Genomic DNA, 19,495 nt, shown 5'->3' with positions numbered 1-19,495 from the left:
GCGCTCATCAGCTGTTCCGCGGGATCGATAGATGTCGGTGGGAGTCGCTTTATTTTCAACATCATACAATATATATATAACTATATCATAACGGTATCCGTAGTAAAATCACTTCGCTACCCAATGCGCTAGTTTCTTTCATGCTCCGCGGTCTTTTTGATGTCATCGTTCGTAAACTCGGGTCGATGAACGAATTCGGTTTAAAGATGACGAGAAAATTATGCAATGCGAATTATATTGACGCATCCTTATTTATTTATAACGGTCGAAAATAAATCACGGCCCAAAATGTGTAAAATTCCGTAAAGGGAAAGATTGTGCTGTTGTGTTTGTTTTCGGTGTTTCGGTGGAAACGATGGCTAGTTCTCCAACGAGCATTGAGACGCAAATAGACAGTTTCTTGGAGCAATTTAAGAGAAGCGCCTCTAAGGCTATGGAGGAGCGAATAGAATGGCCTGACGGTCCATCTCCTGATGCAGTGGTGAAGTCTCGCAGCAGCTGCTTCGCGCTGGACTCTGCAGCTGGTGAGTCTATTTTGATTTTGAAAGATCCCTAATGACTAAAGCTCTTCTAAGTAGGCATAAATAAAAAAGCTCTAGCATCAGTAAACAAAATCTAGTAAGGTTGTTGATAACTGAGATAACGATAACAAAAGTACGTTTCTGAATGACTCATGCCTACCTTGTATTAGAGAAGAACGATTTTTTCAAAATTCAGTAGCTCCAAATTGCCTTGCGACATTAACAAACAAATCGTAACGATTTTTTTGTTCTGATTTACGGACCTTGGCCCACAGATAAATAAGTGATGTACTTTTTTTTTTAAATATTTTTGCCAATTTTGGTAATCCGACAAATAATTATTTTAGACACAATTCAATTTAAATGATTCATGGTGTGTTTTATTTAATGGCGTGAACCTTTTTATTCATTATAGTATCTACTTGAGCTACTTACTTAATAAAACAAACAATGGGAGGGCTCTTGATCTTGAATGTTTAGATAACCCAGTAAAAATGTACTTTATTTATTAGTTGGTAACGCACAAAGGAATCTAGTATCGCCTCGAATTAGGCCATCGTCCTCGGAAATCCGATAAACGGACTTTGCTGCTAGTCCATACCATCTACGGACAAGTGATATAAAGCTGATGAAATAAAGCTAGGTATGAATTGTTTCGCTTCATGGCTTTTTCTTAAGTTTTAGAAGAATGTTAATATATTTCATTTCTCATGCTCTGAAAGTGGGTAGTAGTTGTTCTAAAAGTATGCAAAAAATGATGCGTTTCTGCGTAGTAGGTTTTTTCGTTTATATTCCGATAAGCAATTAAATTTTGATATTAAATGCATTTGTTGTTCAATTTCCATTCTAATATTTAACTCCCCAGTCCATAAATCCCTAAATATATAACTAAATTGTTAATTGAAAGTACCCTCAAGAAATACTATAAAACTTTATTCTTGTGAGCGTCAGGATGGCGGGTGGACCTCAGCAAAATTGAACGAAATATTTATAAACATATTGTACCTTCGGTGTACCTTTAATAGAATCCAGTGTACCTCTCCCTAAAACGAGATATTTAACAAAAAAAGTCCACCCGCCATTCTGACGTCAGGGTGGTGGGTGGACTTATTAAATCGTGCATTATCTCACGCAAAATGGATGTATTTGTATTGTACCTTTACTGTACCTCTGTAAACTATGAATAGAAATCAGTGTACCTCTCCTTGAAACGAGATATTTAACAAAAAAGGTCCACCCGCCATCTTGACGTCAGGATAATACTAAGGACTATGAAATCATGGATTATACCGCACTACAAGTATGTAGTTATATTGTACCTTCAGTGTACCTCTGCAAACCTTCTATAGAAATGGGTTTCTTTATCCCTAAAACGAGCTATGCTCAAACTAAGGTCCACGGTGGACCTATTAAATCTTGCATTATTTCAAACAAAATATTTGTAGTTATAATATAATGTACCTTCAGTGAACCTCAGTGAACTTTCAATATAAACCAGTGTACCTCTCCCTAAAACGAGATATCTAAAGAAATATGGTCCACCAAATCGGGTTTATTATTAGACGTAACTTAGTTTTGGGAGAGGAACAGCTATTTTTATTAAAGGTACACTGAAGTACACTAGAGGTACAGTATAACCACTTACATTTTGCGTGAAATAAAACAAGATCCTGATGCTAGGTTGTAATTTTAGGGTTATATAGGAATAAAGGTTCTATTTGACGTTTTCTGTTCCTGAATATGAAGGCTTTCAATATTTAGAGAAGACCTTATACGATTTCGGGGCCAAGGTTTATCGGTATTCTACAGGATACATTTCGGGGAGTGTGCGATGGGATTACATAATCTTATCCCCCCATCTCCGTTCTGCCACCGTGGGACTAGACGCGGACTTGCGTTTCACCCTTACGTCGTTACTTTACCACTGATTCGCACTAAACGCTACGCATCCAGCTTTATCATGCGAACGGCTAAGGAGTGGAATTCACTTCCTGCAAATCTATTCCCAGTCCACTATAACTTGGACCTTTTTAAATCGAGAGTGAATAGACATCTTTTAGGTAAGCATGTTCCATCCTAGACTACATCGGCACTTTCCATCAGGTGAGATTGTGGTCAAATGCTTACTTTTTCGGATTAAAAAAAAAGCGGTAGGGGAGAGTGAGGCAAGATAGAGTACCTAAGATTTGATACATTTGCTTAAATGCACACTTACTATTTTTAATTAGGGATAGGTGCACTGGATTGTATTAAAGGTACACTGAGGTACACCGAAGGTACAATATGTTTATAAATATTTCGTTCAATTTTGCTGAGGTCCACCCGCCATCCTAACGCTCACGTTTTACTTTCCTCGTATTCGAAATGAAAAGTAATGTTTAACTCGGGCCTTACTCGGGTGAAAGGCACCATTTCAGTCTCGGACTATGGACTGCCTCGACAGAAATGAGTGCCATTCATCCCTTGGTTAACAATCTACTATTAACTGCTTAGATGTGTTCTTCGTGCCTCTTTTGACATAGGTATTATGTATCTTAAACTGGTAGTTTAAGTCAGATAAACAGAACCGCGTCGGGAGCTAAATAATATTTATATCTTTGTAATACATCAAAAATTTGTGGGGCTTATTATTTTTAAATAATTAAAAACATTTAAATTGTGAAAAGTGTTGTGTTCCTGCCGGTGAGTAAGGTTGCCAGAGCTCAACGAGGGGGGTGGGGTTAGGGTCGGCAACGCACATGTAACTCCTCTGGAGTTGCAGGTGTACATAGGCTACGGAGACTGCTTACCATCAGGCAGGCCGTATGCTTGTTTGCCAGCGACGTAGTATAAAAATTTAAATTAGTGATTAAATGTGTACAACTTTGTTAACTCTAGAACACTCCCCTGGTTAATACTGTCCTATAGGGTGGAAACTATTAGCCAAATTCCATTTTTTTCTAAAAACACAATAATGCCAAAACTACGAGTATAAGGAAAATTTCTTCAATGCAAATTTGTAGCCAAATAAATGGTCTGTCGATTAAATTTTGGTTCGCAATAATTTATGTACATTATTTAATTGAATATTGGCGCCGAGAAATGGGCGCTCGAAAAAAGAGTTTTTGGCCGTTTATTACTCGTACAAAACGTCATCTGATTCTGTACCCCTAGTGTAAATAATTTCGATTTCGAAACGTGACGTACGCGTTTGCATTAAGTCTCATTTTGTATGGGTTTTTGAACAGCGCGCCAAGCGGGACGTTTTGGAAAGTCAAAAATCTCATACAAAATGACACTTAACGCAAATGCGTACGTCACGTTTCGCTGTCGAAAATATTTACACTAGGGGTACAGAATGCCGACGTAAAAATATGCGCTCATACGCAGGTAATGTAATGTAGTTATTATTATTTGTTCCGCATCGGTGGAGACCCTCTTGGTTGGTTTTATTTTATATTATTTTTACTCTTATATCACCTGCCTACATGCTGCCTACGCTACACACCGAAAGTAAAGTAATGGTGATATTGATGATAATGATGATGCTAAGAAAAATATATTTGATTTGGGTCCATCTTTTGCAAGATATATCAATCAATACAGGTCGCCTAGCTTTTAAGTTTTTGACTGACTCATAAATGTGAGCTCGATCACCAGCACCATGATTTGTGTACAAGCAAAGATTTAGGTACCTACTTATTTACCTAAAAGTAACCGTTGTATTAATTGTATTCTCCAGAAAACCTCGCATGGAATTATTCATTCATTCAGCTTACTTTGGGGAATATGGAGAAATCAATTTCTCTAGGTCATTATCGTTTCCATTCCACCGACTTGTATTGTGGTATAGAATTAATAATAAGTAAGTAGATATATTGTAAATCCATTGCCATCGACATTCTTATAAAGAACTTTATAAGAACCCGGGTACGTCCTTAAACTACGTCCACAAAAGAGGTACCTATGGGCATTGTGAATGTCGTCTAGCTTAGTGTGGTAGGGCACAGCACAGCGGATGTCCTTCCAGATCTAGAGCAGAGCCCAACTGGGGAGGTGCCTCCGCCTTGCAGAAAGCCGCAGCCAAGTAACTACTCATAGTGTTGTGTTCCTGCCGGTGAGTAAGGTTGCCAGAGCTCAACGAGGGGAGGGAGGGTTGTTAGGGTCGGCAACGCGCATGTAACTCCTCTGGAGTTGCAGGCGTACATATGCTACGGAGACTACTTACCATCAGGCGGGCCGTATGCCTGTTTGCCACCGACGTAGCGGACGAAGTATTAAAAAAAAACATCAGTTGCCGCAAAATCGATAGGCAGTTGTGGTAGTTTGTACACACACTAACCTAGGACTCCTAGGAACCCATAGGACAAGTGCCGTATGTTCTAATCTACCATCAGAAAGGTTTTTTTATATTCTACGACTTGTTATAAAAATCCTATCTAGTGATTTCACAGGATTATTTCATATTAGGATGTCGTTTTTCACATAATTTGATTATGATTAGCCCATCATCCTTCATCATCATCCTTCGCACATATTTTTGACCTCGTTGGTTAAGAACTAACAGGTTACGCTCGTTACCCAGGTACCATGTACTTAAGCTTAGCTTTATTATGTCTCGTATAACAGGCTTAATAGTCTCCGGACGGTTGTAACCGAGAAACCTTAAAAGGGGCTAGCTGCGGTCGAAGGGTTTTACAAGTAGCCTTAGGGTCTCCCCAAACCAGTCGACGCGGAGTCGGCTTTCGCCGAGTGTTTTACACCACACTATTCGCATTTAGCCGATCGACCGTCTCCGCGGTTGGACACCTGCGTTTAGCAGTCTCATCCTCCTTGCGGCCGTAGAGACGCCCGATCGCCTGCGACTTGCTATCGCAACAGTTGTAAAGCGACGGTCGGCTCTCCCGTGCTCCGTCCTGCCGTCGAGACGTCAGACAGCACACGTACAGCCGTTGAGTCCGACGAACAGATGTAGGACAGCGGGTGATCGGCAATCGTAAATCTCATTTTTGGAGACTGGTTGTTAGTTACAACCTGAGTTTGAAATTGAACAGACCTGTAAGATTATTTTCCTTGGTAATTGTTACATATTATATAATAACCTGTGATGATGGCTATTTTACGTAGACGGGCATGGAAAAAAAGGCTTACCAGCATTTTTATCGTAGCCTACTTGTTGGAAGAGATAGAACAGCAGCAAAAGCGGAGGCGACCGTGGGTTGATTCTTTGTGGCAATATAGATTAAGTGAAGGTGAATTTAATTTACGATATCCTCGTTTGAGACTCGATCCAAAAATGTTTTACGATTATTATGGCCGTCATCGGCTCTGTTCGGCCGTCGTCAGCTATGTTCGGCCGTCGAAGACGCTGATCGGCTTCCGCCAGCTCTGACCGGTCCTTATCGTAGGTACTCGGCCGTGATCGGAGACGTTCAACTCTTTCCGGCACCGTACGGCGGTATAAGGAGATTTATGAATGCGAACGTGTGCGGTAGGCTGCAAACAGCGTCGTACGAATGCGAACAGCTTTACGGCAAAACGCCGTTTTCCCGTCGAAAGACGTCGTTTCGCGTGGGCCGAGCCGATTTACGACTTATTCGCTCTTATTGCGTTGACATAAAGCTTTTTCCGTACGCGATTTGCCGAAACGGCGTCGACTAGTTTGGGGAGACCCTTACGCAGCTCTACTCTAAAAGTTACGGAATCCAACACTCCACTGTATCGTTCTGTAAAAATTCTAATATTGTATTTTTATCGCGAGCAGACACTTTTTTACATGATCCCTGGGATTTGAATAATGTATTCATTGGTCCCTTGCTGCTTTTCGGGACGTACGTCAGGATCGTATCGTGGGCTATATTTGCGATCAGCTAATTCGATTTTTCGCCGCATATTTAGGTTCCATAGTCAACCAGGAACCCCTATAGTTTCGCCATGTCAGACTGTCTGTGGCTACGGCTTACCTCACTAACTGTAAGGCTAGAAAGCTGCAATTTGGCGCGGGTAGTTTGGTATATAAATCAATCACGCCGATGAAGTCGTAACATAAAAACTTAATCAACTAAGCAGGAAGGTAGGTACTATATAGCCCCCAATCAAAGCTTCCTATTGTGACGGACAGGACACGTAACTACGAAACCCTACACTGAGCACGGCTCGATCTGCTCTTGGCTGGTTTTCCATTAGTAACACTTATAAATTGAATATATAAGTCTATAATATAGGTTTCTCAATGCACATTGACACATGACACTGTTATTAGTCTTGATATTTGAAACATTAAGTAAAAAAACAAGCAAACGGTTTTTTAATAAATCTAGGTAGCATCAAGGTCATATTTTTGTCAATTAGGTGCTGGTTTATTAAAGTAATATACCTAGGCGAAGCGCATGTTACCTACTGAAAATGAATAATTTACGAAGAACACAACCGGAAGATAATTACCCAATCCACTTACTTAAATTTGTGTCTCTTGCATAAAGAGAATAGACCGCTCATAATATTTGCCTCTTGTTTATTATCCTACATTGAGATTTTTTGCCAAATTTTTGTTGTTCCTTTTGGTACCAATGGTGGCAGCAGTGCCGATGGCCTTCATGCTGAGCTCACGCCACGTCTCTCGACCCCCAGCAGCACCAGCCAGCAGCGCTTTTTCTTAATAGAGTATTACCTCCATGGATGGACGGACAAGTTGAAATGAGAGCAGTAAAGGGACCTCCGCCTCCATTTCAAATAATTTCGTTTAGCGCTGTGGGCCGTAAGTTGACGCTTTTCGACCGATGGGCAGAAAATTTTCAAGCTGCAAGACTCGATGTAGCTGGCGTCTAGCAAACTAACTATCTGAGAGCCGATAGATATATGTGTGGTGAACATAATTGCCACCTGTTTTCAAAGTACATATTTCCGAAATACCAAACTTATAAAGTATAGTTTGTGCTATTTACCGTCCAGCTGTAGTTTCCGTCCACTTAACGGAGTTGCTAAAAATAATAAGGTAGAATTTGAGTATAAACTTACCATACTGCACAATTTTAGACTTATTTTAAGATATCCTTAATGTCTAAACAAGAGAACAATAATCTATCTACATAAAAAATAATATTTCGCAAGTAGCGAATTTGAAAATAAAATATAATATAAAACCATGAAAACAATAGTGGAGATTGGAAATGTTCATGGAAAGTTTAATTACTATACTAGCTATTTTAAGTAGTATTTTAGCCCGATGTATACTTAGAAGTACTTATAATAAAACCTAAAACTATCAGTTTCATGAAGTTTTTTAAAGAAAACTTAGAGAAATTTACTGGACGAGAACTAAAATACCCATTATTCCTCCACGGACGGACGGAAACCCAAATAGCTAGGCGAATATTTAGTATATGGTGATTTTATTTAAATACATATATCTACTAAATACATTTGTTTTTCCTCTCAATATGATCTGTATCGCCTATTAAAGCAGGCATTTAGATTACGTCCAACCGTCCACTCGTGTTTTGTCAACGGTGTGTGAATAAAATGGTATTTTGTACAATTGATTCTGGACCGATTTACATGTCGTATTTAAATTAAGGATCGTGTTCCAAGGAAGGACATAGGTTAGGTTTATCACGAAAATAATCATTATACGCGGTCGAAGTCGCGGGCAGAAGCTATAAAACCAACTAAAAATGACATATATATGTACGTGGACGTAAACTAGCTCAGAGACGGACGGAAACGAACTAACTCAATCTTTGTTGACTGCATGCCTTCTCAACCATGTTTGAATGGTAGAGAATGCCTTCTGGCATTAAATCCGCCATTTGTACTTTCATGTATTGTATGTTTAAATAAATAAATAAACTAAAATATCACTACTTTTGCAAAATACATAATTATATTATATTTTTTATAAAAAAAGGTAAATATTATTTATGATCAAGTAATATTAACCTAAAATAGACAATATGAGCAATACAAACATTACTTAAATGTATTCTATTTAGTAAGTGTATTTAATATTTTTTTCCCATTTTGTAGTTGGCAACTCCTACAATCGGACGAAATTTAATGCACCTACCCTACTTACCTCTTAAGAGTCAGACCAAGTTAAGTTGGCAGCGATCTTGATAGTCCATCCTGTGCAAGTGTTAAGTATATGTCATAATTTCATAGATGTTTGACGTATTAAATACCTACTTGCAGTCTCTGGGCTATCAAAATCGCTGCCGACAACTAAATTCTAATCTTTGAGTCTAATGCTGTTATAAACTTGTGACCTTTGTTTAGAAATTACCTTTCATAATCCGTCAACTATCGCGTGATTGTCGAACGCGGCACCAGATTAATCTTTATGGCAGGAAACGCGGTACTGAAGGGTACCTAACCACTCCCGCGACCGAACAGCACAAATGTAGGTTTGTTCCAATTCCAATCAACGTTTTGTGTTGCACCATGCGTAATGCGAGTAAGTACCTACCTCCCTATTCCGTACACTTTCAGAAAATGAGACACTAATGAGTGAAGCGTTGTTTATTTTAGGGTTCCGTATTCCGTACCTTCCTCAAGGTGCGTCCGGACGGATGTCAGTGTCACACTCTCGTGTTTTATTTAGAATTTGCTTTTTTCGTGGGATTTGGTAGGCCACTCTTCTCTGACATGGCATATTACTTTTATACATGTACTTAACTCATAGCTTACTAGTTTCTTCCAGCGACTTCTCTGCATGGAATTAGTAAGTTGTTATTTTTTATCAAATCTGCTCGTCTCTCATCTTCCTTATTTGAGCTACTCGTAGACATTTTGGAGCAGAGTCCTTGAGGCAAGCTGATATTTGTCTGAAACTTATATCATACCCTAACTCAACACTGCAAGTCTGCCTGTGTGGTAGCGGGGCTAAATCAACCCTTAGATTTTTAAAGATTTATTTTGCCAAAAAAGTGAACTAAAAGAATGTGTGTAAGGTCACCCAGGGCAATTGCAACCATGGGACCAATGCAACTATTTACTCTAAATACAAGAAGTAATGAGCTAGCCACTTGTATTCATGACATACTTTCATCAGTCATAATTCTCATTATTACTCACTTTTTAAGAGTGCATTTGCCCCATAGTTGCAATTATCCTACAGTTGCAATTGTCCTGGCTGACCTTATCTGTAATTTTACAAGCAATTTTTACCATGGTGCTACCTTTTGACTGAAAACCTCACTCACAATATAGTAATAAAGGTCCTTCTATTCTGTATGGGGCACACAACAGGACCGCGAAATTTGGAAAGAGACAGGACTGCTGAATTGAAGTGAATTGGTCATAATCATAATCTTCGGAGTTAAATCTACAGGTCATTACACTATCGGCCTTACCCGTGCTCACATGCCGTGCTAGATCGTGTTTCCCGACAGGTTATAGCTGAGCTTGATGGGGGATATTTCTGTAACACACTATTCATAATGCTCTTTTTTTTCATTATTACCTATATAAGGAGGTTACTAAGTTCTTAAAACGATCACCTTAACAATTTTACAAAACATATCAACACTAATAGCAATCGCATTAATCGTACCATTGACGCCATTTTACTATTTTTTAACTTTACTTTTTTGTAGCAAAGTGTAGACCATAGATATATGACATTCACTAGGTATAGACTTGATCTACAGAGCCAAGATATTTTGGGTGCTTTATACCTACTACACGGCCGTAGTCGTATGAAAAACACTGGTTTTTAAAAATAAAAAGTCTTAAAAAACTAATACCTTAATTTGAGCAATGACACGTTTTGATCAATCAATGTTTTGATTAAATTATGTTTGATTTTATTATTATTGAACATTTAATTCAAAAGCGCGTTCTCTAGTCAGGCAACAAGTTTTAAATGTTGGCGCCTTGAGTCGGCAGACAGCGTCAATACGGAAAGTCGGAAACGAACGACGGTGGCGCAGCCAAGTGGTGGCGCACTGTACTAAAGACGTGTTCTGCGGCGTCCTCCGATTTTATTCACAGAAAGTGTTCGCCATATTGCTTCCGTGAATTCAGTGAAATATTTGTGCATTTCTCGTCAATTATGACTGCAATATGAAAATAGTTTACAGGAAAACAATCCATGTTTGACTAGTAACTGTGGTTATACATTTTTATGCAGCTCAGACGTTAAAATAACGTGAAAACGGTAAGTTTTATTCTTCCTCTGCTATGACTATATGGCCCAATATTCCACGGGAGTTCGATCCGCTATGCGATAATGAAACTTAAAAAACGCGATTAAGGTTAATAATTGCGCGATTTTTGTTGTGTTTATTTACATGAATTTGAAAAGTTATCGCGGTTTTCTCGGATTTGTAGCGGGGTTGTGAATTCTCACAGCAATCGGGGCGGGTTTGTCGCGAGGTTGTACATACACATATACGTAGGCACATGTGATTTAATGTGAACGATCGGTTGTATTGTAGCGTTGAGCGGGCAGCACACCCATGTCGTATGAGAAGATGGAGGTGGTGAATCCGGCAGAAAAGGAGGCGAGTGAGGTTCTTCACTCGCTACTGTCGGTGGAGCGCCGGAGTGTGGACAGCAAGGAGGCCATCATCGTGGCCATTCCGCAAGACCAGAATGGCGGAGGGGAGTATGGTGAGAGTGCTCAGTGGCACACGCCTGTCATGGGCCAACACTCTGTGTTTGAGATGGGAGCCTCTCAGAACATGCAGCAGCACAACTATAATGGTCACCAAGAACAGGTAACATTAACTTACGCGTCTGTCAGCTGTTTTAATCGGCTCTATTTGAAGTGTCTTAAAAGTAATATTACTAATTTCAGGTTTTATGGCAAGGTCACACAATTCAAGTGGAGAATGGTGAGGCTAATATGCAAGGAATGCAAGGTGCTTACAGCATTGAGTTCTCAAATGTTGATGGTGATGGCATGGAGGTTGAAACAAAGCCTAAAATGGAGAAAAAAGGTGGAGCTAAGAGGAAGAAAAAGGGAGCTGAAACAGATAGCGATGAGGAGGTCCTCGACAACAAACTTGAGGATAATCCTTTACAAGTAAGTAGATATACCTGTTACTATAAAATATTTTGTCGGGCATTATCTGGAAATATATCATGGTATTGCACTATCTCCAATGATATATGGGTTAAATTAAAACATGAATGCATTTACTAAATATATTTTTTTTGCTTTAATTCTATTATAGGTTAGGTTATCTTATCTGTTGGTAGCCAGATCATTTAACTTTACTGTTGAATCAATTTAGTCATCAGTAAAGAAAATCATATACAGATCAGCAATTGCAGATATTTAAAAGATTAACCCCCTTATTCATAAATGTGTACTAAAGTTATGATGCTGCTAATAATCGTTCCATCATGTCAATATGTCGTAAAGGGACAAACTATTATTAGCAGCATCGTAACTTTAGTACATGTTTATGAATAAGGGGGTAAATGTATGTTGTGTGAACAACTGAATATGGTGTATGTATATTCTTATTTCTTTTTTCTGTGTTTGTAAGGGATGTCTCCCTTACAAACACATATGACATCAGAATATAGTGTAATGAATCCATCTCCTTAAATGGCTTTTTAATCAACTAAACAAGGAGGAGGTTATCAATTTGTCTGTTTTTTTGCTTAATGAATGCACAAAAAGGCATTGGACTATTTTGTCTTGGCTAATTTACTTTTATCGACATACATATGTGTCATTCTTATGCTGGGATTTCTAATTAATTTTACATGATATGTACATACTACTTTTATGACTTAATTTGGTCTGATTTGTCACATAAGTAAACACTAAAATCACCAATTGGAAATCCTAAGTTGTTTTGATGTAGTCTTTGTTTGTTTTTAAAGGTTGTAAGTCATTAATGCAACTTGTTATTGAATTATATGATAAACATTTTAAGGGTTAATTAATGCAAAGAAAAGAACAACTTATGAATAATATTTGACTGTATTGTTTGAAAATACCACATTGTAATTAATTATGGACACAAAAATTATATATGTTACAGTTTATAAAATGAACAGTCAAAGTGACTGCTTAAAGTCAACCTATTTTGTTTTGTTGAAATTGCTATAACAGTTTTCTGAGTGTACTTGTTTGATATTATCCCCCTATTCATAAACGTGTACTAAAGTTACGATGTCACTAATCATCATTTGTCCCTTTCCATCATACCAATACGTCGGAAAGGGACAAACGGTGATCAGCGGCATTGTAACTTTAGTACACGTTTATGAATAAGGGGGTATATTTATACTCGGAGCTAAAAGATAGGTGATCTTTATAATATACATAAATATTGAAATATGTAATTGCCGCTATAAGTTTGCCTTTTTATAACATGATTTCTTTTTCTATTTTTAGGTGAAAGAAAGATTAAGGAGAGGATGTGATTGCAAGGATAATTGCTACCGTGGGCTAAATCCAGAGGCCGTCTACCGTCACCGTCTCAACATTGCTGAACTAACCAAAAGTGAACATGACATGTATCTAATGGGCATCACTATGGCCAGTTTGGCTAACCCGGCCGAAACTTCGCGCCACAAGGTCAGGAGGAGACTGAGGGCGTGCTACGTATACCAAGGAAGAAAGGTCTGTTTGGAGGCTTTTCTGTATCTAGAAAATGTAACACATTATCAGCTCAAACGCATCAGGCAACACGTCATGACGCACGGCGTCGCGCCTCGGATACACGGTAATGTTGGCAAGAAGCCCTACAACACGTTCACCTTAGACATATACAAACATGCAACTAATTTCTTAAAGGAGTACCTGAAACAGCATGCTAGCTCGCCTAAAGACGTCCAGCCTTCGGGCGAACAGGGCAAAAAAGCCAGCAAGACCATTATTATACAGGGAGACTCACGGAAGCACTTGTTTGAAGCTTACAAAGAGTATGGGGAAATTCTCGAGCCGGGAGTAAAACTGATGGGATATTCCACTTTCCGTGCATTCATGAAGGACCAATTTCCTCACGTCAAGTTCGCCACTAAGAAACAAGATATGCCCAAAGACATGGTGCCCTTCCGTAGCGGGAAATGCATGTCGTACGACAAAAATAAGGACCCGATAAGGGCGCAACAGGAAAAAGATAAGGTGGACCATAAGAAGGCCGCTATGGAGGCTAAGAAGAAGGAGGATCACGACAGGGAGCAGCACGTGCAGCAGCAGCAACAGCAGCAACAACAGCAGGTGCAACAACAACAACAACAACAACAACAGCAGCAGCAACAGCAAGTGCAGCAGGTGCAAGTACAGCATCAGCAGATGTCGAGCCAGCCGCACGTCGTGATCCACCAGCAACAGCCCGGACAGCAGTCCATGCAACAGCAGATGCTGGTGCCGCAGGTGTCGCAGCACCAGCAGGTGCTGACGCAGCAGGTGGGCAGCGTGCAGCAGGTGTCGCAGCACATGCAGCCGCTCGGCGTGTCGGACGAGCCGCCGCAGCCGGTGGAGATGGCGCAGCAGGTGATCCCGCTGGCCGTGGTGCAGCAGCAGCAGCAGGCGTACATCGTGACGCCGGTGTCGCACTTCCAGACGCGCGTGCAGGGCGCGTGGTACAGGCATTGACGGCGCTGCCACCATCGCGCGGTAAGTTAGCGAGAATACCTAGGTTACGCCTATTCAGTATTGATAAACTGACATATAACGACTATCTGTAAGGATAAATTTAATCATATTTACACCAGTAAATTAGCAGTAGCTATGTAGTTTATTTTTAAATGGTTTTAAAATTGATAGGCGTTGTTTTACTGAATTGACGGTTTATGTAGATCTTGCTGGTTAGATTGCGAATGTACCGAGTGTAGTTTTATATTTTATGCGTGAGTTTAGATGTAAATGGATCATGATTATTTTATTTTTAGACTATCTAAGCGTTCAGGCGATGTCAATCAATATTAAATTCACTTTGAAAAGCAGTGCCTTTAAAATTTATGATGTGGATTAAGACATAGCTATGATGTGTGATTATACTTTCAAAAACAGATGTAAGAGACAAAAATACAGAAAAGTATGTAGTCACGCATACTAAAGCATAAGAAATACAAGTTACTAAAGTACATATCACTTTATTTTTATTGGTTCAGAAAAAGATAGTGTCTATTTTATTTAATATTACATTTTTTAACGGATTTGTACTATATTTTAGATAATTCCAAAGTCAATCACATTGTTCTTTGTTTCTGATCATGTAATTAATTACCTGGCTATGTTATTCATGTTATGCCTCCAATGAGCCTCTGTAAAATAGTTTTTGTCATGTCAGAGGATGAACTGGACGCCATTTAGGAAAAAGGATCTAATCCACAAACATCGTTTCGTTAAATTACGTCCAATGGGTCCCATTTGAACTAAATTGTGATGACTGTTTTTGATTTTAATCGCCTAGGTATAGTCGCTATCAACAATATTGTAATATTACATAATGCACAAAAATATCTAAAAATGCACTAACTTGGTAAGCGAGTCATGATTAGATATTTGTGAGAACCTTGCTCACCATGGGCTTAGCACTGGAGCGGTGCGACAGTACCTCGCCGGCGAGATACTACCTGTCCCTCTGGAATTAATAAAGTTAGAAAAAGACGTCTATCTCGCGGGTGAGATACTGTCGCATTCCTCTACTAGGCCTGCTGTTATATAGATATATATGATGGCGCCTACAATCAAGTGTAAAAATAAGGCTACAACACTAAACTAATCACCCTTATACTTAATCTAGTAAGGTTCATTCAGTCAACATTACAATATCTTGGAAAAAGTTGAATGCACCCAGGCATGTTTGTATTAAAGGTACTTCTTGGTCAGCTGTTAACGAGGTGTTACTTGTATAAAACAGCAGCTAAAAATAGTCCTTGTTGGCAAGCGGCAAAGAGGTTTAATATTGCCCGAGATTATCACATTTTTACACTTGAAAATACGAGCAAAGCTGGCAGCAGTCAGCTACAAACAAAAGACTTCCATATAATGGCGCTTATGAATTCCTTAGTTTAGTTTTTAGCCAGTTGATGGGTTTTGGCTGTATCTCCATTGATTGCGCTATAAGAAATAAATTATTTTAGTATAAGTAAAACCATTATTTTAGTTGTGGATGTTATAATCATCACATGCATTATTATATCTTGATCTTTCACATCTGTCTATAATGTCGAAAACTGGGAGCACTTTTAGGACTTAAGAGTGATTTTAAACTTTTTATTTCATCTTTGATCATTTTATCATTAAAACAATATGTGTATGATAAATATAATGCACTTGAAATTACGTTCTCTTCAAATTTTATTTATTTTATTAGTGATGTTTCGATCTTGTCTCTTTTAACATTTAAAAAAAATGTACTGACGCAATAGTTCTTACTTCTGGAAAATTCTTTTCAAAATCTCATGTTTCTTTTCAACTATGTTAAGATAGACTTAGTATATGTAACAAAATAGAAGTGTGTAATCATTATCAATTTTACTATAGACAGTACAGAATTGTGCCTAGAAAATATGCTTATCCATGTATTTTTATAGAGCAATAATGTGTGCGATTCGAAGCAGATTCATGTAATTACATTATCATTGTTCAAGTACCTCCCGACATTGTGTGAGTGGGTCGTCTTCGAATCATAGTAATCACTTAGCATAAAGTTCGGCATCTATGTCAAAATTGTAGGGAGACGTCATGATGTGATAGAAATTAAACTTTTATACTCTACATTTGCTTCTTTTTATTTCTGAAACTATACTGATATAGTTCGTTTTTTTAGCATTAGAAAGAAGGTAAGCTATTATTCCGTGTCTTTTTATAGAAAAACACTTAAAAATAACTAAGTATAAGCATTTTTTACCAATATTTCATTCAATCGCGTAACAGATATGAAATTATTTTAACCGTGTAAAACCCTCAAACTATGCGCTGTTTCAAGTAGTATGAAAAATCCTGGATCGGTACTAAAGACTTCGAGAAGGGCATAATGACCTCAACTCGTACAAATATATGTTGAAGTTTCAAAGTCATTGTTAGATAGCGTTGTTCCGTGTAGTGAAAATCCTGAATCGCGCTATAGGGACCGTGCGCGTTGGAGGGTCTGCCATCTTGTGGCCTGAATCGGAACCATAAACATGCACATGTACACGTCACGTGTTTTGTTGTGCATAGTAAATAGGTTCTGCCATCTTGTGGGCTACATCGTAACAAAAAACATCACATTTACGCCTCGCGCCAAAAATCTGACGGCTCATGTGCTGCCTCCTACAGTTCATGCACGCTCCCTAGGGACCGTGCGCGTTGGAGGGTCTGCCATCTTGTGGCCTGAATCGGAACCATAAACATGCACATGTACACGTCACGTGTTTTCTTGTGCATCGTAGGTTCTGCCATCTTGTGGGCTACATAGGAACAAAAACATCACATTTACGCCTCGCGCCAAAAATCTGACGGCTCCTGTGCTGCCTCCTACAGTTCATGCACGCTCCCTTAGGGACCGTGCGCGTTGGAGGGTCTGCCATCTTGTGGCCTGAATCGGAACCATAAACATGCACATGTACACGTCACGTGTTTTCTTGTGCATAGTAGGTTCTGCCATCTTGTGGGCTACATAGGAACAAAAACATCACATTTACGCCTCGCGCCAAAAATCTGACGGCTCCTGTGCTGCCTCCTACAGTTCATGCACGATCCTTAGACTAAACGGGCGCGGGGCGGGCGGGACTGGCGGGAGTCGCGCGTTTATGTCTATTGAGATACTTACCAATTTTCATGAATTATTTAGTTTTTATAGTTTATTTTTGATGACTCGTAGATAAAGTATTGCATACAAGAGTGATATAATCAAGCTTTTGCATCTCGTACCTTACTTCGTTGCCTATAAACATGGTACTCGACTGAAAAGCTCTATTATATAAAAATTACTACTTCATAGGAATGACCCGTACTAATAGGCTTGGTCAATATGGCGTTAATTGATAACGCATTTGATCGAATACCGTAGTGACAGCAAATTTTGTATGGCAACTTACAAAATCGTTCACACGGCTTCACGGCTTTCCCGCATAGACGCCGTGTGAACGATACTAAAAGTGCCATACAAATTTTGCTGTCACTACGGTATTCGATAAAATCCCGTAATATTCGCTACGTGCACGACTGTCACGCCACCTAGCATTCGCAAATCTAGCGGAAAACGTCAAATCACTAAATCTTATGAAACGTCCCCCTAACTCAAAAACTACTGAATAGATTTTCATTCGGTTTTCACCTATCGATAGAACAATTCAGGAAGGTTTAAAGCGCCAATCCTTCCAGGGCACTATGTCCAAAGGTCAAAACGTCCAAGGAGTCAATATGTCCAAGGGTCAAAACGTCCAAGGAGTCAACACATCCAAAGGTCATAACGTCCAAGGAGTCAATATACCCAAGGTGTCAAAATGTCCAAGGGTCAAAACGTCCAAGGAATTAACAGGTCCAAGGGTCAAAACATTCAAGGTGTCAAAATGTTTAAGGGTCAAAACGTCCAAGGATCAAAACATCCAAGGAGTCAATATGTCCAAGGTGTCAAAATGTCCAAGGGTCAAAACATCCAAGGAGTCAAAACTTCTAAGGAGTCAACATGTCCAAGGAGTCAATTTGCCCAAGGTGTCAATATGTCTAAAGTAAATTTATTATGTTATCTAATATTAATACACTAATAAATAATAAATAAATAGTTTATTAATTAATACACACTATGTCGACTCCACTACTATACTTTTTCTACTTTGTTCCTTCTTTAACTTTTCGACTCTATCAAATAAAAAACCGGCCAAGTGCGAGTCGGACTCGCGCACGAAGGGTTCCGTACCATTATCTATAAAAACGGCAAAAAAATTACGTTTGTTGTATGGGAGGCACCTTAAATATTTATTTTATTGTTTTTTAGTATATTTGTTGTTATAGTGGCAACAGAAATACATCATCTGCGAAAATTTCAACTGTCTATCACGGCTCATGAGATACAGCCTGGTGACAGACGGACGGACGGACAGCGGAGTCTTAGTAATAGGGTCCCTTTGGGTACGGAACCCTAAAAAGGTATAAAAAGAAATAAATATTATTGTTTTCAAAATAACGTAAACTCCAGCTATTCCGTGGGTTAACCCACGAAGGTGGACATATTGATTCCGTGGACATTTTGACCCTTTGACATTTTGGCACTTGGATATATTTACTAATTGGACTTGTTGACTCCTTGGACATATTGATATTGACTCTTTAGACATTGTGACTCCTTAGACATATTGATTACTTGGACGTTTTGACCATTGGACATTGTGATTTCTTGGACATATTGATTACTTGGACGTTTTGACCCTTGGACATCTTGATTACTTGGACATATTGACTCTTTGGACATATTGGCACTTGGATATATTGACTCTCTGGACATTTTGACACTTGGGCATATTGACTTTTTGGACGTTTTAACTCCTTGGGCAAATTTACTCTTTGGACTGTTTGACCTTTGTACGTGTTGACTCCTTGGACGTTTTGACCCTTGGACATATTGACTCCTTGGACGTTTTGACCTTTGGACATAGTGCCCTGGAAGGGCGCCAATTATATCCACACTTCACGATATTGTGCCTGAAATCAGTCCCGATTTTGGGCCTGATAATCGTAAAAATACTCTTTCTCGGGCCCGAAATCGGGTCTGATATCAGGCCTGGTAAAGTGAGTATGTAATCGGTTGAAATATGAAGATGTTTGCTAACGATATTGGAAAAAATCATGCTGCCTACAAAAAGTCCGCGATGGTGTATGTTTTAAGGAAAACTTACTATACCCATTCTTTACATCTAGAAAAAGGTTTCATAATATGTGTATTGTGGTATTTGCAAAGCTAATTACATGGATAGATAGATAGATAGATAATAGTTTATTCATCACATGGTAATAGGTACATTTAAAATATACATCATGTACAGTCAGCGTCAAATACTTTGTAGCAACCAAAGTAGCCAAATAGTTCGGTACACCATAT

At 39.0% G+C, this 19,495-nt stretch overlaps 2 protein-coding genes and 1 long non-coding RNA gene across 6 annotated transcripts in view; 2 read left to right on the top strand and 1 right to left on the bottom strand.

The window, feature by feature from the left end:
• Positions 1-23: 23 nt before the first annotated feature.
• Positions 24-19,495, top strand: part of LOC133518817 (guanine nucleotide exchange factor DBS-like) — a 138,621-nt gene continuing 119,149 nt past the window's right edge. For 2 of the 4 annotated variants that reach the window (XR_009799538.1, XM_061852540.1), the window contains exon 1: positions 24-524. Coding sequence is in view for 2 of the 4 variants with exons in the window: in XM_061852540.1 (XP_061708524.1) it covers positions 356-524 (169 nt within the window). In the remaining 2 variants the exon portion in view is untranslated. The remainder of the gene's footprint in view (positions 525-19,495) is intronic. The other 2 variants (XR_009799539.1, XM_061852541.1) reach the window with 1 other exon arrangement.
• Positions 9,003-10,333, bottom strand: LOC133518827 (uncharacterized). The gene is made up of 2 exons (XR_009799540.1): positions 9,851-10,333; positions 9,003-9,328 (listed from the first exon to the last, which is right to left on the bottom strand). It is a non-coding gene; the product is annotated as an uncharacterized LOC133518827 (long non-coding RNA).
• Positions 10,505-16,191, top strand: LOC133518819 (uncharacterized). Its single transcript, XM_061852550.1, has 4 exons — positions 10,505-10,656; positions 10,937-11,218; positions 11,299-11,526; positions 12,856-16,191. Exons 2-4 carry the CDS (start codon positions 10,958-10,960, stop codon positions 14,059-14,061), a joined length of 1,695 nt encoding a protein of 564 aa, XP_061708534.1. The 5' UTR covers positions 10,505-10,656; positions 10,937-10,957; the 3' UTR covers positions 14,062-16,191.

This window comes from Cydia pomonella, chromosome 6 (genome assembly GCF_033807575.1).
Source record: "Cydia pomonella isolate Wapato2018A chromosome 6, ilCydPomo1, whole genome shotgun sequence".
Classification (NCBI taxonomy): Eukaryota; Metazoa; Arthropoda; class Insecta; order Lepidoptera; family Tortricidae; genus Cydia; species Cydia pomonella.
This window is presented reverse-complemented; position numbering and strand designations above follow the sequence as displayed.

Coding starts and splice junctions, on each gene's coding strand:
- LOC133518819 (XM_061852550.1), top strand. CDS start 10,958: ATGTCGTATGAGAAGATGGAGGTGGTGAATCCGGCAGAAAAGGAGGCG. Junction 11,219..11,298: donor ATAATGGTCACCAAGAACAG/GTAACATTAACT, acceptor TACTAATTTCAG/GTTTTATGGCAAGGTCACAC. Junction 11,527..12,855: donor TTGAGGATAATCCTTTACAA/GTAAGTAGATAT, acceptor TTCTATTTTTAG/GTGAAAGAAAGATTAAGGAG.